At 47.1% G+C, this 23,601-nt stretch overlaps 1 protein-coding gene across 1 annotated transcript in view; it reads right to left on the bottom strand.

Moving 5' to 3' along the window:
* The window catches only part of LOC137304532 (very-long-chain enoyl-CoA reductase), a 60,154-nt gene that overhangs the window by 7,165 nt on the left and 29,388 nt on the right, over positions 1–23,601 (bottom strand). Inside the window, exons 5-10 of the mRNA XM_067973168.1 lie at positions 21,347–21,450; positions 16,929–17,044; positions 16,027–16,132; positions 13,509–13,581; positions 8,454–8,497; positions 7,394–7,451 (exon numbers count right to left, since the gene is read on the bottom strand). Of these exons, the coding sequence (XP_067829269.1) occupies positions 7,394–7,451; positions 8,454–8,497; positions 13,509–13,581; positions 16,027–16,132; positions 16,929–17,044; positions 21,347–21,450 (501 nt within the window). The remainder of the gene's footprint in view (positions 1–7,393; positions 7,452–8,453; positions 8,498–13,508; positions 13,582–16,026; positions 16,133–16,928; positions 17,045–21,346; positions 21,451–23,601) is intronic.

The following is a 23,601-nucleotide window of genomic DNA, read 5'->3' as shown; positions in this document are numbered from 1 at the left end:
AGAGCCCAATACAGGGGGAGGGCAGAGAGGACGATGGAGGGCCCGATACGGCCGGGGGGGGGGGGGGAACGGTGAGACCTGCACCACTTGCAGCAGCAGAACAGTCCCAAACACCCAGCTCACTTCTATTGTGAAGACACAATGGCATTTGATAATAACAATCGTGTTGCTCCATTACACGTCTTTGTGTCACAAGTCAAGCTGATCTGGGCTCGGTCAGTCACAAATCAAGTTACTAATATTTGTTTAAGAGCAAGGCACCCCTGATCTCCATATTACAAAAAGGATATAGAAGGACTGGAGAAGGTGCAAAAAAGATTCACAAGGATGATACCAGAACTGAGAGGTTATAACGATTAAGACAGACTAAACAGGCTGGGGTCCTTTTCTCTAGAAAAAGAGAAGGTTGAGAGGTGACCTGAGAGAGGTCTTTAAGATTATGAAAGGGTTTGATAGGGTAGACGTGGAGAAGATGTTTCCACTTGTGGGGGAGACCAAAACTAGCGGCCATCAATATAAGATAGTCACTAATAAATCCAATATAGGAATTCAAGAGAAACATTTTTACCCAAAGAGCAGTGAGAATGTGGAACTTGCTACCACAAGGAGTGGCTGAGGTGAATACCATTGATGCATTTAAGGGGAAGCTAGATAAGCACGAGGGAGAAAGGAATAGCAGGGTATGCTGATAGGGTGAGAAGAGGCTCGTGCGGAGCATAAATACCAGCATCGACCACTTGGGCCAAATGGCCTGTTTCTGTGCTTCACATTCTACGTAATTCTATGCAAATTAGCTCTGGAACTGGTTTCTAGAGGATTAAAAGCAAAGCACAAAACAAGTACTTTCTCTGGCCTCAATCTCCTCTACAGGAAGCAGCATTTATGTAGACGAACATGTCAGAGTGTGTTACAGTGGGGGTGGGAAGTGGAAAGGAGGGTGCTGAGTGAGAAATGGAGGGGTGGGGGTGAACGTACAAAGAGACAGAAGCTCCAAAGGAAGGGAGAGGTACTGTGGCGAGAGATGGACAGAGTGTTGCATGTATCTTGGTGATAGTGTTCAGCAGCCCAGCACATCCGGTGGGCAAAACACTAGAGCTGCCTGCTCACTCCTGATCGGTCTGAGGGTCAGGGATCAAGTTATGCCCCCTCATACTCCAGCTGTTTGAGTACCAAACACAGTAACATCTGGCTGCAAGGGCTGGGCAGGTTCTGTTCAGGCCACGATCTTTGGAGGAGGCTGCACACTGCCCGAACCTGGGGCAGCCAGCAGCTCACATATCAACTAATGGCACCAACTGGGCACGGCAAACTGGGGCCTTCCTGGTTTGTATGGACCAGTAGCCCATGGTGCATTCAATGGGGGAACCATTGGGGCACTGTGGGGAGGGAGGGAGGGAATTACACCAAGTGATACGAACGCATGGAACTTGCAAGGCATTTGAAAGAAATTGTTCACTATTTTAAAAGGGAAATGTTAACCGGTTTAAATAAATGGATTAAAATAGTGAACAGAAGAAATACAGGAATCATCCTCTGGCCTTGACGTTACCTGGAGATATGAGAACTTCAAAGACAATTACTTTTTTTTTAAAATTTGCCGTTCATAGACTGCTCCCCACCCCAAGATAATCCAAGGGTGGTCCTGCACAGGCGAATGGTCACTGCCGAGCCCATTTCCCCCATCACAGGACACTGATGTACAGCAACCCCCCTCATCTCAACAACGACCACATTTAACGTAGTAAAACGCCCCAAGGCGCTTTTCAGGAGCGTTATCTGACAACGAGCCACAAAGAGTTATTAGGACAGGTGACCAAAAGCTTGGTCAAAGAGGCAGGTTTTAAGGTGAGAGAGCGCGCCGCCAATGGTGGAGCGCAAGAAGCAGGAATCAGGAGTGCAGAGATCTCGGAGGGTTGTAGGGCTGGAGGAGGTGACATAAGAAAATTGTATTTTTTCTGCCTCCTCGGGCAAATGCAGCTCTGGAACTGGTTTCTAGGAGATTAAAAGCAAAGCACAAAACGAGTACTTTCTCTGGCCTCAATCTCCTCTACAGGAAGCAGCATTTATGTAGAAGAACATGTCAGTGGGAGTGGGAAGTGGGAGCCTCAACTCCACTTTTCCACCCATTCCAAGAGCAGCAGGTACATGGGAGCAACACCACCTGCACGTTCCCCTCCAAGTCACACACCATCCCGACTTGGAAATATATCGCCGTTCCTTCATCATCGCTGGGTCAAAATCCTGGAACTCCCTTCCTAACAGCACTGTGGGAGAACCTTCACCACACGGACTGCAGCGGTTCAAGGCGGCGGCTCACCACCACCTTCTCAAGGGCAATTAGGGATGGGCAATAAATGCCGGCCTCGCCAGCGACGCCCACATCCCATGAACGAATAATAAAAAAAATTCCACATATCCCTTGATTCCCCTAGAGTCCAAAAATCTATCAATCTCAGCCTTGAGTATACTCAACGACTGAGCATCTACAGCCCTCTAATTGAAGAAATTCCTCATCTCAGTCCTAAATGGCCGACCGAGACTCTGTCTAGACTCTCCAGCCAGGGTAAACAACCTCTCAGAATCTTATATGTTTCAACGAGATCACCTCTCGTTCTTCTAAACTCCAGAGAACATAACCTCATTCTACTTAATGACAGGGGCGAGGCCATGGAGGGATTTGAAAACAAGGATGAGAATTTTAAAATCATGGTGCTGTCGGACCGGGAGCCAACATAGGTCAGCAAGGTGATGGGTGAATGAGATTTGGTGAGAGTTAGGATACGGGCAGCAGAGTTCTGGATGAGTTCAAGTTTATGGAGGCTGGAAGGTGGGAGGCCGGCCAGAAGAGTATTGGAATAGTGAAGTCTGGATGTAACAAAGGCATGGATGAGGGTTTCAGCAGCAGGCGAGCTGAGGCAGGGGTGGAGACGGACGATGATACGGAGGTGGAAGTAGGTGGTCTTGGTGATGGAGCAGATACGTGGTCAGAAGCTCATCTCAGGGTCAAATAGGACGCCAAGGTTGCAAACGGTCTGATTCAGCCTCAGAGTGGCTAGGGAGCAGAGTTTGTGGCGGGGACCGAAAACAATAACTTTGGTCTTCCCAATATTTAGTTGGAGGAAATTTCTGCTCATCCAGTACTGGATGTCTGACAAGCAGAGTGACAAGAGACAGTGGAGGGTTTGAGAGAGGGGGCGGTGAGATAGAGCTGGGTGTTCTCAGCGTAGTTTTCGGATGATGTCACCGAGGGGCGGCATGTAAATAAGAAATAGGAGGGGGCCAAGGATAGATCCTTGGGGGACTCTGGAGGTAACGGTGCAGGAGCGGGAAGAGAAGTCAATGCAGGTGATTCGCTGGTTGCGGCTGGATACATAAGAATGGAACCAGGCGAGTGCAGTCCCAGCCAGCTGGACGAGAGGGCCGGCATTGGTGTGGTCAACCACGTCAATGGCTGCAGACAGGTAGAGAACGACGTGGAGGGATAGTGCACGACTGTCAGTGACATAGGATGGCATGTGTCACACGCATGCACACACCTGATTTTTCCTCTCCCTGACAGAGGGAGGCTAAAAGTTGCTAACCCATCAGGTCAGTTGCCCGAGCAGAGATCAGGGATCAGACGACAGACTTGCTCGTTCAGTATACCTCACTGACAGTGCAGCAAGTAGAATTTATATTTGACACAGCAAGTGTCCCAGAATATTTAGCGCAAGTCATTTTACAGAAAACCTCCCCGTGCCGATATTCAAGGGCAGGGTTTGTAGCCATTCAGCAAGCAGCATGGCCACTGAAGGGTTACTCAAACACCCAAGCACTGCCTGCTGTTAACGGGCTGTCAACAGGCCACCTGTTCGAAATGAATAAGCCGCCTGTTTGGATAAGCTAAATGCTCTAGAATCCTCGGCATCAGACTCTGACACTCGACCGTACCAGGGATTAATTATAAACAAATTAGAGCAGGAGATTGAGTTACCAAACCGCCAGGTCAAAGTTGACCCCAAATTCTGCACACGGAGCTTTGCTTAGTGTGACAGGGGTACACACACACACACACCCCCAAGGAAATACTGCCTTTTCGTAATGAGGGGAAAACCCTCTTTTCCTCAGGTATTTCCTTCCCATCTCACCCACCAACCTTGACCCATGGTGTAGGGAACACCCTGCGATGACAGTAGCATTTACATCCATCGAAACAGGGAGAGCCCGCTTCACTTTCAAGGTTTTAAAAATAGCCCAAGATGGAGGCCAGCTTTCCTACCAAATTTCAAAATGCGACTGGTCGTCCAAGAGACACAGACCAGGTTGTTTGATCTGTATGACCTTGTATTCAAATCCCTCCGTGGTCTCGCCCCTCTCTATCTCTGCAACCTCCTCCAGCCCTACAACCCTCAGAGATCTCTGCGCTCCTCCAACTCTGGCCTCTTTTGCATCCCCGATTTTCATCGGCGCACCATTGGCGGCCGTGCCTTCAGCTGCCTAGGCCCTAAGCTCTGGAATTCCCTCCCTAAACCTCTCCTCCTCTCTCGCCTCCTTAAGACTCTCCTTAAAACCTACCTCTTTGATCAAGCTTTTAGTCACCTGTCCTAATGTGGCTCAGTGTCAATTGTTGTCTGATTACGCTGCTAGTAAAACGTCCAAAGACGTTTCACTATGTTAATTACTGCGCTATATAAATGCAAGTTGTTATATATTAGTCAGCGCACAGTAGCTTTGTCTCGAGTGCAAATTGTATTTGATGAAAACCTTAACCGGTTCTGGGTAAACAGAGTACGTGTGAACACGCACTGGTCAGTTATTCTATAATAGTGTGCTGCGTTATGTTGAATGACGGACAGCTCTGTCTCCAGATGCCTTGGATCCAAGATATTTACTGGAAACTTCCTCAATAACTTTCGTTTATCTACAATGCTGAACTCTGGATTAGTCATTTGCTTCATCCACATAATTAGTATCTTGAAAAACTATTGGAGTCCTGTCATTGATCAAACTTTAATACATTCTAAAAAGGGCATTTTAACCTCATGGATCAATTCTACCATCATTAGTTTACAGTATTACATTTTCAGTTCCTTGCTTGTCGTACTATCTGTATATATATTATTCTAATTGTAAGTAAAAGCAGTTTTAGCTAGTCTGTGTTGGTTTTTCAGAGAAAGAGGATGTAGCACTAGATTAATTCCTGGAATGAGAGGGTTGTCCTGTGAGGAGAGGTGGAGTAGAATGGGCCTATACTCTGGAGTTTAGAAGATTGAGAGGTGATCTCGACGTTGAACAAGGAGGTCATGACGAACCTTTATAAAACACTGGTTCGGCCACAACTGGAGTATTGTGTCCAGTTCTGGACACCGCACTTTAGGAAAGATGTGAAGGCCTTCGAGAGGGTGCAGAAAAGATTCACTAGAATGATTCTGGGATGAGGGACTCTAGTTATGTGGCTAGACTGGAGAAGCTGGGTTTGTTCTCCTTGGAACAGAGAAGGTTGAGAGGAGATTTGATACGAGATATTTAAAATAATTAAGAGTCTAGGCAGAATAGATAGAGAGAAACTGTTCCCAATGGCAGAAGGGTCAAGAACCAGAGGGCATAGATTTAAGATGATTGGCAAAAGAACCAAAGGCGACATGAGGAAAAACTTTTTCACACAGCGAGTGGTTATGATCTGGAATGCACTGCCTGAGGGGGTGGTGGAGGCAGATTCAATCGTGGCCTTCAAAAGGGAACTGGATAAGGACTTGAAAGGAAAAAAAATTGCAGGGCTACGGGGAGAGGGCGGGGGAGAGGGACTAGCTGGATTGCTCTTGCACAGATCTGGCACAGACTCGATGGGCCAAATGGCCTCCTTCTGTGCTGTAACCTTTCTATGATCTCATTGAAACATATAAGATTCTGAGGGGGCTTGACAGGGTAGATGCTGAGAGGTTGTTTCCCCTGGCTGGAGAGTCTAGAACTTGGGGGGGGGGCATAGTTTCAGGATAAGGGGTCGGCCATTTAAGACTGAGATGAGGAGAAATTTCTTCACTCAGAGGGTTGTGAATCTTTGGAATTCTCTACCCCAGAGAGCTGTGAATACTGAATCATTGAATATGTTCAAGGCAGAGATAGATAGATTTGTGGACTCTAAGGGAATCAAGGAATATGGGGATCGGGCAGGAAAGTGGAGTTGAGGTAGAAGATCAGCCATGATCTTATTGAATGGCAGAGCAGGCTCAAGGGGCCGTATGGCCCACTCCTGCTCCTGCTCCTATTTCTTATGTTCTAAGCACGAGGGGACTCTGGAGACCATTATCACAATAAAAGGGTAACTTATTTGTGGGCCCAGTACAAAAGCTGCAGGTTTCGATTCAGAGAAGAACAGGTCTGCTTTTGGAAACTGAGCCCAAAAGATGAAAAGTGTTGGGAAAAAGCCCAACCTCTGACTGACCCGCCACCTGGTGAAAATGTGCCCGCTCTCTGCTGGGCACCTCTCAAAGCCGAGAGTAGCAATTCAGCTCGCAAATCGCTTCCGCATCAAATCCCCTAAAACACCATGTTCCTGTCCCCCCTGCTCTTTACTCTGGGGAGGGTGAAGGTTGCCTTTTTTAAAATTGAGGAAAAGTGTTGAATCAACAAAACCATCAAAAAGGATAAGGGAAAAAAAGATTATTTTTGTTTTGAAACTTTTGAACCAGGCTTCACAAATTTTTAAAAAAATGTATAATTACGGTTTTAAAAGTTTACTGAAATTTGTCTTGGTCATAACACAAGATAAAGTATATTGTGGGGGGTGAGGGGGGGGGGGAAACGACATGGCATCAGGTGTACACAGGATAATCTACACAGCAACATGTAGTGTACACTGAGCAGGTGACATTGCATCAGAGTGTACATGGGTAGGCTACATTGCAGTAAATGGTGTACATGGTAAACTGTGATACTGACTGACCTTTTGAGTGGCAGGGGTTATGGACCATTCTGGGGACTGATGCAAGATAATTCTTCAATTGTATTTGCAAGAAAAAGATCTGCCAATCCCTAATTGCCCTGAGAGGGTGGTGGTGGGCCACCTTCTTAAACCGTTGCATTGGTAGCAGTTTGATACAACTGAGGGGCTCGCTAGGCCACTTCAGAGGGCCGTTGAGAGATGGCCACGTCGGTGTGGGACTGGAGTCACATATAGGCCCAGACCAGGTAAGGACAGCAGATTTCCTTCCCTAAAGGACATTAGTGAACCAGTTGGGTTTTTACAATAATCCGACAGCTTCATGGTCACTTTTACTGAATTCAAATTCTTATACCGCCACAGTGGGATTTGAACTCACGTTCTCTGGGTTATTAGTCCAGTATCATAACTACTGCACCACTGTACCCGTATTAACAATTATCTGGTTTGCCAGCATGTCATGTACAGTCTCACCTGGTGGTCGGAGGTTCCTTAGTGCTACGTGGATCGAGAAGTTTCCGATCTGGCAGAACTGCAAGAAAGAATCAGGAGGAGACACGATCAGCAAGGTCTGGCGAAGCTGGAGCTGCTGAGAGCTCGTTGGTTGGACGCAGCGAGTTCGGTTAACTCTGCCGCCAACAGACACGGATTGCCTCACAGTACGTCAAGGGGCATCATCCAGAGCGCAGCGGGGCAATGCAAAACCAGCAACTGCTGTTAGGAGGATATGCTGATAGGGTTAGATGAAGAGGGGTGGGAGGAGGCTCATGTGGAGTTATGGTCTATGCCGGGGCATAAACACCGGCATGGACCAGTAGGGCCCAATGGCCTGTTTCTGTGCTGTAAATTCTAAGTTTCAGAAGCCTCCTCTGTGTCGCATTTTAGCAGGAATGGTTCGGGAACACATCAGGCTGCCGGTGTCCTGGAACTCTCGCTATGCCGTTCAGAAATAGTGAGCGGAACTTCCTAGACGTCAGAGGGAGAATGACCCAGGGTTGCGCTCCTTTACTTTCAGTCAGTGACGGTATCGCGAGTATTGAACCCACAGCGCTGAAGCCCAGGTGCAATAAAAACAATGTTAAACCATCACCACCCGCCCCGCCCCTCAAAATCCTGAGTCTCTCTCAGGCACCCTCCTTGGGAACCTGCTCCTAAGGCCTGTTCTGAATCCAGCCACTATGAGGCATGGAACAGCGGCTTGGGACAGTTCCCCCAGATTGTCCCTCGCTACCCGTTTGAACTCTGCTCCATTACAGGGAGGTGTAGGTGCAGTCAGCATTACTGTCCATGAATAAAACGTACTGTGCAATGTTGAGCCATCTCCGAAACAGAATTCGCAAACTAAATGTTTAGTATCAGATTGAGAGAGTTATTGGTAATTTTACACAGGAGGCAAGAATTAAAAGAAATCAAGTAAAACTCACATGACTGGTTGATCTGGCTATACAAACTTAAGAGCGAAACAACCTAACACTCACTTACAAAATGTGAAAATAAACTGCAGTTTCCATATATTGGGAGAGGGGGAACTCACCAGGAATATGACTAGTGCCATTTTCACTTGTCTATCTCCATAAGCTGAAACAGAAAAAAAAAAAAGTAGATTATTAACTGGGAGACCAGTGCGACCTCAAAAAGGAACCTCGTTTCCCATCAAACTGAAAGTTGATCGATAACTAGAGGGAGGCCACAAATAGCTGGAACCATGGTTTTATCCATTACAAACAGCAAACCAGGGTATTCATCGAATCATAGAAAGTTACGGCACAGAAGGAGGCCATTCAGCCAATCCTGTCTGTGCTGGCCGAAAAAGAGCTATCCAGCCTAATCCCACTTTCCAGCACTTGGCCCGTAGCCCTGTAGGTTACAGCACTTCAAGTGCACATCCAAGTACTTTTTAAATGAGTTGAGGGTTTCTGCCTCAACCACCCTTTCAGGCAGTGAGTTCCAGACCCCCACCACCCTCTGGGTGAAAACATTTCTCCTCAGCTCCCCTCTAATCCTTCTACCAATTACTTTAAATCTATGCCCCCTGGTCACTGACCCCTCTGCTAAGGGAAATAGGTCCTCCCTATCCACTCTATCTAGTCCCGTCATAATTTTATATACCTCAATTAAATCTCCCCTCAGCCTCCTTTGTTCCAAAGAAAACAACCCCAGCCTATCCAATCTTTTCTCAGCCAAAATTCTTCAGTCTTGGCAACATCCTCGTAAATCTCCTCTGCACCCTCTAGTGCAATCACATCATTCCTGTAATGTGGTGACCAGAACTGTACGCAGTACTAAAGCTGTGGCCTAACCAATGGAACTGAGGTTTTACCCATTGCAAACAGCTGGAACTGAGGTTTTACCCATTGCAAACAGCTGGAACTGAGGTTTTACCCATTGCAAACAGCTGGAACTGAGGTTTTACCCATTGCAAACAGCTGGAACTGAGGTTTTACCCATTGCAAACAGCTAGAACTGAGGTTTTACCCATTGCAAACAGCTGGAACTGAGGTTTTACCCATTGCAAACAGCTGGAACTGAGGTTTTACCCATTGCAAACAGCTGGAACTGAGGTTTTACCCATTGCAAACAGCTGGGGGCCACAGAAGTGTGGAGAGGATTCTTCGAGTAGCTAACATTAACCCAGCTGCAGCATGAAGATGCCGGGGGGTACACAGAAAGGGACCTGCCTTGTACTGAGACTCGTGCAGGGAAGAAGGAAAATAAAATACTTGTGGGAGTCTCACGTTCAAGTCGACAGGGATGTGACACCAGGACCACTACCAGCTATCACCCCCACTCAGTGCTCTCCACAGACAATTAAGTGATTGACAGTCAGTCAGTCAGTCACTGCTGAGGTTACTTGGGAATGACCCATCTAAAATTGGGCTTCCAAGCATTTTTTCTCCAGGTGACCTACCCACTGACTGACTGCAGAGGATGAAAGCAGAAGGGTGTGAATGCAAAGTTTACATAGGCAGTTTCTACTATAAATCAGGGCATAGGAATTTATAATAGAAAAAAAATTGCCCAACGTGCACACAGACACAAGATTTTTAATATATTCGATAGAGTTTGGTCTCACTGCTCAGACTGTGTGGATAAGTGCTTGTATTAGGATACTACGCAAATTCACACAACCCAAATTAAAAATGGTACACCAGATATGTACAGGTTAGATTATCTCTCTGTATTGCAGTGAAATAAAATCCCATCACCACGGTTTGAATCAGACACTATACGTAAACTTGCCGCTAAGTGGCACTCCTCGTCGGAAACAAAGTCACAGAGCTCTTTACAATGGGAGAGGTGGGCAGAGCAGGAAAAGGAGGAACAGGCCAGAGTGAAGAGATGGGGTGGGGGGAGAATAATTGGGTTTTGAAGGTGGGGAGAGATGTAGTACGAATAAATAGTAATTTAGGTGGAATTGCAGGCACACAGTAACCGAACCAGCAGCCTCCAATGCAGGAGTCAGGGGGGTGGAGGTCAAGACTGCCAAACATCATGGAGCTCAGTCAGCTAAAGAACTTGGAGGAACACTTGCATTTTCCATAGTACCTCATCACTTCCTCAGGATGCCCCAAAGCACTTCACAACTTTACTGTATGAAGCACACTGTCCTGTAGGCATAAATCACCATTATAATTTCCACCAGTATAAAGACTCAACGACAAGAGTTTTAAAGATCTGAACACCTCTGGGGTACGATTCACCTGGTGTTGCTCGTCTAATACACTCCATCACATCTGGAGACGGGTATTCACAACACAGTCCAAAGCAACTGGAACCTGTGTCCTCCCATCTCAAATAGCTTGCTTGCTCAACCCTGCTACTTTTCATACATTCACCAATCCTATTCTTTTCCCTTAGTGATTCAGGGTCCCAATCACTGGACACTCAACAACTTGTATTTATATAGCACCTTTAACGTAGTGAAACAGCCATGACGCTTCACAGGAGTGTAATCAGACAAAAATTGACACCAAGCAAGGAGGAGATAATGGGGGGGGGGGGGGGGGGGGGAAATGACTAAAAGCTCAGTCAAAGAGGTAGGTTTTGAGGAGAGAGGGGGAATTCCAGATCTTAGAGCCTAGACAGCTCAAGGTACGGCCGCCAATGGTGGGGCGAAGGGAGTGGTGGTGGTGTTGATTTTGACCCAGTGATGAAGGAATGGCGATACATGTCCAAGTCAGGCTGCTGTGCAACTTGGAGGTTACGGCATTCCCAGGACGTTGTTGCCCTGGTCTTTCTCGGTGGAAGAGGTGTGGGACTGGGAGTGCTGTCGAAGAAATCTTGGGTCAGTTGCTGCACTGCAGCCACGGTGAGCTGGTGGGGAGGAGAAGTAAATACTAAGTTCAGTGGCAGGAGCACTGATCGAGCAGACTGCTTTGTCCTGGATGGACCTCAGCAATGGATGCCTCTGGTCTGTGCATTTCAGTATCACACCAGGGCAGTGCATTTACTCACTAAACCACTGGACCTTCCCAATGAATTAAATTTCCAGCATTTGTAAACCATCTTTTTTGGTCGAGCTGTAGCACGACTTGCACTATTGTCGCACGTGGAGCAGTGATTCTCCCTGCCCTAGCCCTGAACGTGCCTCTTTCTCTAGTTTCTCGCCTATCTCCCCTCATACCCTCTCTAAGCTCATTTTCAACATACAAGAGGTAGGAGCAGGAGTAGGCCATTTGGCCCACTGAGCCTGCTCTGCCATTCAATGAGATCATGGCTGATCTGATTTTTACCTCAACTCCACTTTCCCACCTTTTCCCCATATCCTTAGACTCCCTCGCTGATCAAAAATTTGTCTAACTCAGCCTTGAATGTATTCAATGACTCAGCCTCCACCGCTCTCTGGGGCAAAGAATTCCAAAGGTTCACAACCTCAGAAGAAATTTCTCCTCATCTCAGTCTTAAATGGGGAACCCCTTAAGGCTGAGTCCCACCTCCTGCTCCTTCAATCCTATTCCCACTAATCTGCTGACCAGCCAACTTCCCTTCCTGGCCCCCACGTTAGCTGATATTGTTATCGGTTCCCTCTCCTCAGGAACTGTCCTCCTCCCCTTCAAATCTGCCGTCATCACCCACCTCAAAAAAAAAAACACCCTTGACCCATCTGTCCTTGCAAACTACCGCCCCATCTCCAACCTCCCTTTCCTCTCCAAATTCCTTCAACGTGTTGTCGCCTCCCAAATCCACGCCCAGCTTTCTCGCAACTCCATGTCTGAACCCCTCCAATCAGGTTTCCGCCCGTCACAGTACTGAAACAGCCCTTAAAGTCACAAATGACATCCTATGTGACTGACGATGGTAAACTATCCCTCCTCATCCTTCTCGACCTGTCTGCAGCCTTTGACACATTGACCACACCATCCTCCTCCAACGCCTCTCCTCCGTCTTCCAGCTGGGTGGAACCGCGCTCGCCTGGTTCCATTCTTATCTATCCAGTTGTAGCCGAGAATCACCTGCAATGGCTTCTCTTCCCACTCCTGCACCGTTACCTCTATTCCCCCAAGGATCTATCCTTAGCCCCCTCCTACTTCTCATCTACATGCTGCCCCCCCGGCAACATCATCCAAAAAAGTCAGGATCCACAAGCACGCTGACGACACCCTGCTCTAACTCACCACCACCTCTCTCGACCCCTCCACTGTCTCCGATTTGTCACACTGCTTGTCCGACACCAGTAGTGGATGAGCAGAAATTTCCTTGAACTAAATATTGGGAAGGACTGAAGCCATCGTCTTTTGTCCCCACCACAAATTCCATTCCCTAGCCACTAGCTCCATCCCTCTCCCTGGCCACTGTCTGAGACTGAACCAGACTGTTCACAATCTTGGTGTCTTACGTGACCGAGATGAGCTTCCGACCACATATCCGCTCCATCACCAAGGCCGCCTACTTCCACCTCCGTAACATCACCAGTCTCCGCCCCTGCCTCAGCCCATCTGCTCCTGAAACCCTCATCCATGCCTTTGTTACCTCTAGACTTGACTATTCCAATGCTCTCCTGGCCGGCCTCCCATCTTCCACCCTCTGTAAACTTGAGCTCATCCAAAACTCTGCTGTCCGTATCCTAACTCGCAAGTCCCGTTCACCCATCATCCCTGTGCTCGCTGACTTACATTGGTGCCAGATCCGGAAACGCCTCGATTTTAAAATTCTCATCCTTGTTTTCAAATCCCTCCATGGCCTCGCCCCTCCCTATCTCTGTAACCTCCTCCAGCCCTACAACCCTCCTCCAACTCTGGCCTCATGCGTATCCCTGATTTTAATCGCTCCACCATTGGTGGCCGTGCCTTCAGATGCCTAGGCTCTAAGCTCTGGAATTCCCTAAACCTCTGTTCCTCTCTCTCCTCCTTTAAGACACTCCTTAAAACCTACCTCTCCAGCCAAGCTATTGGTCACCTGTCCTAATAACTCCTTATGTAGCTCAGTGTCAAATTTTTGTTTGATAATCGCTCCTGTGAAGTGCTTTGGGACATTTTACTACGTTAAAGGTGCTACATAAGTTCAAGTTGTTGTTTCAGTGCAGGGCAGATGGTTTACCTTATATACCGGCACCTCAATTCATAGTCCATTAACGTGAGGCGTGACTTACCGGGAGGCGTGTAGAGCGGGTGGTTGATGTGATAGGCCAGCCAGGCCGCAAAACCCCAGTAGTAGGTGCAATTCTAAAAGAGGAGGGAAACCAAGGGTTAAACAAGACTCTAAACAAAAATGGGAGATCAAAGCAGTGACAGACAGGATGAGGACACAGATCAATTCAATATTTCTTTCTTTCTTTCCCTCCTGGGGTACATGCCACTTACCCAAGCCTAGAACTGAGATGCAGTATGTGCCAGGATACTGCTAGACCTCAACCAGATAGAACGACACAGCACCGGTAAACTGCCGGCTCATCCAGCTAGGATCACTCTACCCTCCAGTGCATCAACTTATTTTTGTTCTTGGAATGTGGACGATTCTGGCAAGGCCGGCATTTATTGCCCATCCCTAGTAATCCTGAGAAGGTGGTGGTGGGCCTTCTTCTTGAACTGCTGCAGTCCGTGTGGTGATGGTGCTCCCACCATGGTGTTGAGGGTCCATGATAGTGATCCAGTGATGATGAAGGAACGGCGATATATGCTCAAGCCGGGATGGTGTGTGATTTGGACGGGGACCTGGAGATGGTGTTCCCATGCGGCTGCTGCCCTTGTCCTTCTCGGTGGTGGAGATCGCAAGGCTGGGAGGTGCTGTCGAAGTAACCTTGGTAAGTTCCTGCAGTACAAGCTATATATAGTACACACTGCAGCCATGGTGCACCGGCAGGGGGTGTGTGGAGGGAGCGAATATCAAGTCCAGTGGCGGGGGCACTGATCAAATGAACGGCTCTGGCTTCGGTGATGTCGAGCTTCCTGAGTGCTGTTGCGGCTGCACCATCCGGGTGAGTGGAGAGTATTCCATCACACTCCTGACTTGAGCCTTGTAGATGGTGGAGAGGCTTTGAGGGATCAGGAGGTGAATCACTTGTCAGACAGTAACAAGCACTTGTTGCCATGGTGTTGATGTGGCTGATCCAGTCAAGCCTCTGGCCAAAAGGTGACAACCCCACCCCCACCCCCCCCCCCCCCCCAAGATGGCGATGAGGGTGACCTCAGCGATGGGGGTATTGTTGAAGGCTTTTTGGGTGTTGTGGGGGGCGGAGACAGTAGGTTTTCTCCTGTTCAAGATGGTCATTAGCCGACACGGGTCAGCCCAAGGGAAGGGGAGGCAAAGAAACAAGACAGTTACCGAGTGTTTCTGCTTCTAATTGCTATTCAAAGGCCTCTGCTGGAAGCTTCACGCGTGTGGACCTTAGGGAGAGGGCAGCCTCAGGCTTGGCCATGATGCCCTCTACAGTAGAACAGCCTGTCCGTGCCTGCCTAAGCTGACACATGAACAGCAGCCAACAGGGTCGGGTATTGGAGAGCTGTCAGCGCCGTACACCAACATGAGACTGAGAGGGGGGTGAATATTAAAACATTTAAAAGGAGATGCCTCCTGTTGCAATTATTTAAAACAAACTCGTAACCAGCTCCCAGGTAAATAGATTTAAAACTGAGCTGGTGAAATGAGCAATTTATTCCTTCAAGCAAGAACCGGACCCATTTCTGGCTGGGGCAGAAATCACCTCTTACAATTTCCCCCCCCAAATTGGCCTTGGGTTTCTTGCCTCTCCCAGGAGATCACATGGTGTGGTATGGGGTGGGGACTGTATACTGTGATACACAAGGTATCACGTGTGGGGGACAGGCTGGATGGACCAGAGGGTCTTTTCCTGTCCATCACTGTTGGTGATTTGAGGCCTTGCACGGTTCTGTTCTGGCTGATTGCATCGCGGCAGGTATTTTGCAAGTAACGCAATCTCACCTGGAGGATGTACTGAGGGGGCAGATCAAATTCAGCATAGAACCACAAACCTGAACCAGTCTCTACCTCCCAGCACCGGAGCAACGCAGAATCCGCTTTTGTTGAGATGTCACAGGCACTGGTTAAAGTTACCGCCTGCCCCAAAAATGTAGTTTCTGTAGCTACAGGCAGTGATGTTCCCCTGAGCTCAGAGGGTTAAATTATGAGGACAGGTTGCACAGACTAGGCTTGTACTCCCGAGTATAGAAGATTTAGGGGTGATCTAATTGAGGTGTTTAAGATGATTAGGGTAGGTAGAGAGAAACTATTTCCTCTGGTGAGGGAGTCTAGAACAACCGGGCATAATCTTAAAATTAGAGCTAGGCCGTTCAGGGGTGATGTCAGGAAGCACTTCTTCACACAAAGGGGAGTGGAAATCTGGAACACTCTCCCCCAAAAAGGCTGTTGATCAATTGAAATTTTCAAGACTGATCGATAGACTTTTATTAGGTATGGGGACTGAGGGACGTGATGAATGGGGTTTGAGGTACAGATCAGCCATGATATAATTGAATGGCAGAACAGACTCGAGGGGCTGAATGGCCTCCTCCTGTTCTTATGTACTAAACTCTAAGTACTGTAGCTGTGGGGCTAGTCTACAACAGACCCAGGCAGGTTAAGAGCTCTAATCAGACAGACGTACTCCATAGATACCCATAACATGGCAAGCATAACAAGATCATTTTTACCTTGAAGATGTTTCGAAAGGGCATGGTGCCGTGGGAAAACCGGTGCACAAACAGCGTCTCCAGCAGCCTCTTGACATAGTGGAAGGAGTGGCAAATACAGGCCAGGCTGCAGAGTGGGGAAGAGGGGGAGAGTAGGGTTAACCACAAACAGCAGAACCTCACCACCCAGCACTGCAATCTGGTAGAGCACTGTTTAATATGGCTGCCACCTTGTTGGATTACTGACTGCATTAAATGAAAACACAACCAACTTTGGCAAGTGCATTAATGAGGAACATTCAACCCTACAATGTCTAAGTGCAGTGCTCCAACCAGGTTTCCTACATTCTACCCCTCCCCTCACTAATGCCACAAAACTAACCCAGAATTAAACCCCCTTTATTAACTGCAAGAAGCAACCCCTCTTATTTTAAAGCATTTTCCCCCCATTCTAATTCTCCCCCCACCCCCCCCAACACAAATTATGCGCAGGCTCTGCTCTCCAGTGCCCATCACTGCCAGTTTGAGGTAGGGCAATGTAACTGTGCCTGTTAATTACCTGTGAACTTTTAAAAAAAATCTGGAAGTAAAAAGCTGACGTCAGTAAAAATGACCATGATGTCAGATTGTTGTAAAAACCCAACTGGTTCACTAATGTCCTTTAGGGAAGGAAACCTGCCGTCCTTACCCGGTCTGGGTCTATGTGACTCCAGACCCATTCTAACATGGTCGACTCTTAACTGCCCTCTGAAGTGGCCTAGCGAGCCCCTCAGCTTTTAAATGCCGGCATTTACTGCCCACCCCTAGTTCCCCTTGAGAAGGGGGTGGTGAGCCGCCTTCATGAACTTGTGTGGGTTTTCAATGTTTAAACATGGACTGATAATAAAAGATTATGTCCGATTATCGGACGACATTCAACTTACTGCACGACTGAGTGCGGACTCGAGGTGAAAGCATATTTAGCGCTGTAGATAAAGGGCAGCCGGAAATAGAACAGCAGGTATATCATCAGAGGCCCAGCATATTCAGTGAGAAACACCTAGGGAAAAACAACAGAGCACGTCACACTCTGCTCAGGAACAACAGGAGACCACCATTCAGCCCCTCGAGCCTGATCCGCCATTCAATGAGATCATGGCTGATCTGTATTCTAACTCCATTTACCCGCCTTGGCTCCATATCCCTTAATATCATAGCGGCATAATAGTTTGTTACAGCACAGAGGAGGCCATTCAGCCCATCGTGCCTATGCCGGCTCTTTGAAAGAGCTGTCCCACTGCCCTGCTATAGTATCATAGTATGTTACAGCACTTAACACCCTTGGCTAGCAAAAATCTATCAATCTCAGATTTATTATTAATTGAGCTAGCATCTACTGCTTTTTGTGGGAGAGTGTTCCACACTTCTACCACCCTGTGAGTGAAGAAGTTTTTCCTAACTTCTCTCCTGAATGGCTTGGCTCTGATTTTAAGGTTATGTCCCCTTGTCCTAGACTCCCCCCACCAGCTGAAAAACTATCTACCAAAACAATTCCTTTCAAAATCCTGAAAACCTCAAACAATTCACCCCTTAACCTTCCATATTCCAGGGAATACAAACCTAGTTTATGTAATTGCTCCTCAAAACCTAACTTTTGGAGCCCCGGTAACTGATAGCAGTTTCACTATTTGAAGGGGCTGCTCCTCAATTTCTGGCTCCTCTTCAGTCCCACTCTCTGATCTTTGACCACTTGGTGTGGAGTTGGGGGAGCGGAGAGTTGGGGGACCTCCTCATGGGTCTGCTCCTGCTGGGCTTGGCCAAGGTGGCCATCTAAAGGGCCAGGGCTGGACACGGCCCGTGGGGGTGAGTGGGTCACTCTGGCTGCCCGCCTCTCTTCCGCGGTTTTGTCCGTGCCCGGGTAGTCCTACCCAGGGAGCGTACGGTATCCGCTTGGGGCCTTCCACAACCGGTGGGCACCGCGAGGGACTAGTGTTTGGTGAATGTCCAGAACCATGTTATTATTTAGTTTGATTAGTTTCCTTTAAAGGTTAAGTTTTTTATATATTAGTTGAGCCCTTTTAAAAAAGAGTCACATTTATTTGTTTTTTTTAGCTGATGACACTGGGGCAACTCATTCATTGGTTGCGACCTCAATAAACTTCCAGTCACCACAGCCAGTCATACTTCAGCCATGTTTCAGTCCGATCAGCGGGTAGGACTGATGTGGATAACAGAAGCCACGGAATGGCCCTCATTTCAAGTGCGAATCAGACTGCGGGAGGTTTTGGGAACAAGCATGAAATCTAAAATTTCTCTGGACTCTCCAGCTGGGCAGGGAGAATTCATCACAATTCCCTGTTCCATTAAAAATAGGAGGGGGAAAGTGGAGACCCGCAGTACGACGTATTGTTACAATAAACACTAAACACAGTGGTGGAAATTAGTTTTCATAAAAACGCTGTACTAATATCAATGCCACACACCCCACCCACACACACAAGTTGGGTACAAATGCATTCACGAGTAAAGCACCGACTTATTTTTTTCAACCAAATACTGACAAATTCAGATCCTCACTCGTACCTGCAATCATTCCAATGCAGTTATGGCAACTGCTCCCTTCACCCACAGAGAAAGGCGTATTTTGCACAAGGCCAGAAACATCACACCAAAGAAAAGCTGGCACACACATCGATGGAACATCCCAAGGATTCTTGTTATGTTTAGGTCACTTCAAAATTCAATTATAAAGGAGGACAGACTTGTATTTATGCAGCACCTTTCATAATCTCAGGACATCCCAAAGCACTTTACAGCCAATGAATTACTTTTGAAGTGTAGCACTGCGGGAGAACCGTTACCACACGGACTACAGCGGTTCAAGAAGGCGGCTCACCACCACCTTCTCAAGGGCAATTAGGGATGGGCAATAAATGCCGGCCTCGCCAGCAACACCCACATCCCATGAACAAATAAAACAAAAATGTAGGAAATGCAGCAGCCAATTTGCACACAGCAAGATCCCATAAACTGCAATGAGATAAATAACCAGATAATTTGCTTTACGGATGGTAGTTGAGGGATAAATATTGGCCAAGACACCGGGGAGAACTCCTCTGCTCCTCTTCGAAATAGTGCCATGGGATCTTTTATATTCAGAAAGCAGAACAGGCCTCGGTTTAACATCTCAAATGAACAACAGCACCTCCAAAAGTATAGCACTCCCCGAGTACTGCACTGGATGTAAGCCTAGATTCCAGAGTGGGACTTGAACCCACAACATTATGATTCAAAGGCGACGTTGCTCCCATAAGCCACGGCTGAGACCATACAGTACCAAAGAAAGTCTTGCATTTATACAGCACCTTATCGTAATCTCTCCTAAACGTTTCAAAGCATGTAACGTGCAATGACGTACTTTGAAGTATCGAGACCCTCGGCAAAAGTGGCAGCCATTTCACACAGCGCCGAGATGAATGTTCAGTTAATTTTTTTCCCCCCCCCCCCGGTGGTATTGGTTGGGGGAAGAATGTGCTCCAGGACACTGTGAAAGCTCCCTGTCTTTTGAATAGTTTCGTGGGATCTTTAATGTCCACCTAAACGGGGAGATGGGACCTTGGTTTAATGTCTGCTCTGAAGGACACCACTGTTAATGGTTCAACCTTATTGTACAAACATCTTTTTCTTGTACAAACTGCTTGATGATGGATTTTGTATGTGGACCCACCTCATGAACTAAAACCTGCATCTTTTACTCTCTGCTATTCTGAGTTACTGAACTCCAACACGCACAATTAACCCCAATCATGGTAAGTTCTTTACTGGAGAGAATATAGGATGACCGTTACATCTGCCAATATGGAAGAGACACGGTGTCACAATAGTAGCCCATTTTTGTAGAGGCTAAACTACTGACCAGGTGTTCGTGAGATCTTGGTGAAAATTGACTGCTCTGTCCACCTATATAAAAGTTAGTACACATCAAAGTAATTCACTGAATGTTTGGTTTGTTTGAGGGACGCGATGATGCACATTTTATAAATGCAGGTTTGTTCTTTTAAAAAAGCTGAAAGCAACCCCTACCGATAGAGTGGTGGAAGCAGATTCAACTGTAACTTTCAAAGAGATTGGAAATATACTTGAAAAGGAAACATTTGCAGGGCTATGGGGAAAGAGCAGAGAAGTGGGACTAATTGGATAGATCTTTCAAAGAGCCGGCACAGGCACGATGGGCCTTATGGCCTCCTTCTATGCTGTACGATTCCACCAAAAGTCAGATGGATCGTCTCGGAGTAGCTGTTTTGAGCTAACCAAAGGACCAGCCTGAATTTGACAGGTACCCTTGCTAATTAAAGCCCAAGTACACAGGCCCTGCCAACAATGATGGACTCCCACCGGGATGTCAGCCTGGATTATATGTTCCACTCCTGGAGTGCGACTTGAACCCACAACTTTCTGATTCCAAGGTATGAGTGCTACCAACAGAGCCAAGCTGACAAGTGGGGATTATATTGTATTTTTTTTTAAATAGAAGTTCACTCAGTCTCCAGTAATGTCAAATGACTATAAATTACACGCTAAGCTATAGAAGTGGCCGTTGATAGGAAATTTGCAATGTTAAAACTTAAAAATTGCCCAACACCATGTGCAGTCAAGAACGCTCCCAGGGATTTGGTTTGTAAGTACACATTAGGTGTCAGCCATGGATCAGTGGTAGCAATGTTGTCCGTGAGTCAGAAGGTTGTGGGTTCAAGTCCCACTCTGGAATTTAGGCCGACACTCTCAGTGTGGTACAGAGGGAATGCTGCATTGTATGAGGTGGCGTACTTCGGATGAGATGTTAAACTGAGGCCCCGCCTGCCCCCTCAGGTGGACGCAAAAGATCCCACAGCATTATTCGAAGAACAGCAGGGGAGTTCTCCCCGATGTCCTGGCTAACCAACATCACAAACATATTATCTGGTCATTATCACACTGCTGTTTGTGGGATCTTGCTATGTGCAAATTGGCTGCTGTGTTTCTTACATTACAACAGTGACTACACTTCAAAAATACTTAATTAACTGTAAAGCGCTTTGGAACGTCCTGAGGTCGTGTAAAGCACGATATAAATACAAGTCCTTTTTACAAAAGGACAAGGATTTAGGAGTCCAAATTATCTCGTGTATTTTTTAAATAAAGCACAGCTGTAAATTACACGCTGGCTATGAGATCATTCTTCCCAGAATGCACTGCATGAAGCAGCAATGGCACCCTTGAAACTTACAAGCCGGACGCCTCCACATCACAGCAGAGAGTGTACAAGGACCCATAGCAAAAGATTTCATTTGTGATTGAAGCCCTGAAGTTATTAAAAACTCACCGTGACCCACCCGATCTGAGCACCGAGATCTCTGAAGTAAAGGGTGGCTGTGGTACCAACAGGGAGGTTCTGCAAGATGTCCTCGTCCCTTAGTGACTTCCCCTCTGCAAAACGGAGCAAACAGAGTTGGCTCACACTGCACCAACCGAAGAAAAGCCGTTCCTAATGTTACTGTGTGATGGGGATTAGGTGGGAACAGGAGGCCATTCACTAGGTCACAGTTGATCTGTATCTTAAATCTTGGTTCCATATCCCTCAATACCCTTACCCAACAAAAATCTATCGATCTCAGTTTTGAAAGCTCCCAATTGTCTGCAGCCTTTTAGGGGAGCGAGTTCCAGATTTCCACTACCCACTTAGAGGGTTGTGCATCTTTGGAATTCTCTACCCCAAAGGGCTGTGGACGCTCAGTTATTGAGTATATTCAAGACTGAGATAGATAGATTTTTGGACTCTAGGGGAATTAAGGGATTATGGGGAATGGGAGGGAAAGTGGAGCTGAGGTCGAAGATCAGCCATGATTGAATGGCGGAGCAGGCTCGAGGGGCCGTATGGCCTACACCTGCTCCTATTTCTTATGAAAAAGTGCTTCCTGATTTCACTCCTAAACAGCCTAGCTCTAATTTTAAGATTATGTCCCCTTGTTCTGGAATCCCCCACTAGAGAAAATAGTTTCTCTGTATCTATCCTATCAAATCCCTTTATCAACTTAAACACCTCGATCAGATCAGTTCCAAATTTATACTACCCTTTGTAAAGCAGTGACGCACCCAGGACTACTTCAACCCAGACAGAACGGCATCTCAGTGTCACTTTGCACGGATCATACTGGACACAGAGTTGGTGCTGGCTATCAAGTAATTGGGGATTTTGCAATTACAACATTTGCTCACTATTCTGCAGCTCAATCGACCCCTCACCTCTACATGAGGGAGTAGGGGGCTTAAACCTAGAGCTGGATTCCCAATAACCACTCTCCCACTGCCCTCCATCACTGCTTTTATAATCTGTCCATCAGAGTTCTATACAGACTTGAACCACTTTTTTTGAAAGACTAAATCAATTAATCTTTATTTTCCAAAGAAAATCCTTAAAATCCTTGGACCTGGCAGACTAAAGATTAATAGAATGAGACCGATCTTTGGGTGACTTTTCAATAGACACACCAATGCTCCAGTGCCTTGGGTCACGAATGGTGGAACAGAGGTTCATTGCCCCACAGTTTTCCCGCAGACAGAGAGTTCTCAATCGGAGTAGACTCGTGGGGCGCAGGCACTGGGTGGAGGCCTTGTCTCTCCCCACAGGACAGCTGAACAAGACGCTCTCCTGCCTCATAGCTACTTACAAGAGGAACACTGGTAGCATTGAAGCTGCCTGTCCTTTCAGCTGGTGATGAATGCAGGGAAGAGGCGGGAGCAATGTCAATCATGCCTGACGACCACACTGCTGTAAGTGACTGGGATTGATTTTACGCACGTAATTTGTATTATGTAACTATCCTCCACTCACTGCATTTTGCTGGAAAAATAATCCTGCTGTAATCGGGAGATTCTGCTATAGTTTCGGTCACGAGTCCAGAGACTCTCAAGCCCCGCCCCCAATACATTGACTGACACAGTGGTGTCAATATTCACTCCATAAGCATATGTGCATTTGCACTGAGTAGTTTCAAAGCCGAAGTCTCCAGCCCCTAGAAATGTGCTGTACAGAAATAGTGCGAGAATGTCAGCCTGTAACACACAGGCAGGAGACTTGTTCCATTCACCTGGTTGCTCTACCCACTGGTGGGATGACACAAACACTAGTTCCTCTGTTACCAAGACAGCATATACCACCCTCCAGTTCTGGTGGGCATAGACTGCTTCTAGACAGGAACATGAATAGGCCATTCAGACCCTTGAGCCTTTTCTACCATTCAGCTAGATCATGGCTGATCTGTATCTTAACACCATTTACCCGCCTTGGTTCAGTCACCCTTAATACCCCTGCCTAACAAAAATCTATCAATCTCAGTCTTGACATTTTCAATTGACCCCCAGCATCCACAGCTTTTTGGGAGAGAGTTTTCAAGATTTCCACTCCCCTTTATGTGAAGAAATGCTTCCTGACATCACCCCTGAATGGCCTAGCTCTAATTGAGGTTTTTCCCTCTTGTTCTGGACTCCCCCACCAGAGGAAATAGTTTTTAGCTACTCTACCAAATCCTTTAAGCATCATAAACACCTCAATTAGATCATCTCCTTAATCTTCTATAC

Source organism: Heptranchias perlo, chromosome 37, assembly GCF_035084215.1.
Source record: "Heptranchias perlo isolate sHepPer1 chromosome 37, sHepPer1.hap1, whole genome shotgun sequence".
NCBI classification, from domain to species: Eukaryota; Metazoa; Chordata; class Chondrichthyes; order Hexanchiformes; family Hexanchidae; genus Heptranchias; species Heptranchias perlo.
This window is presented reverse-complemented; position numbering and strand designations above follow the sequence as displayed.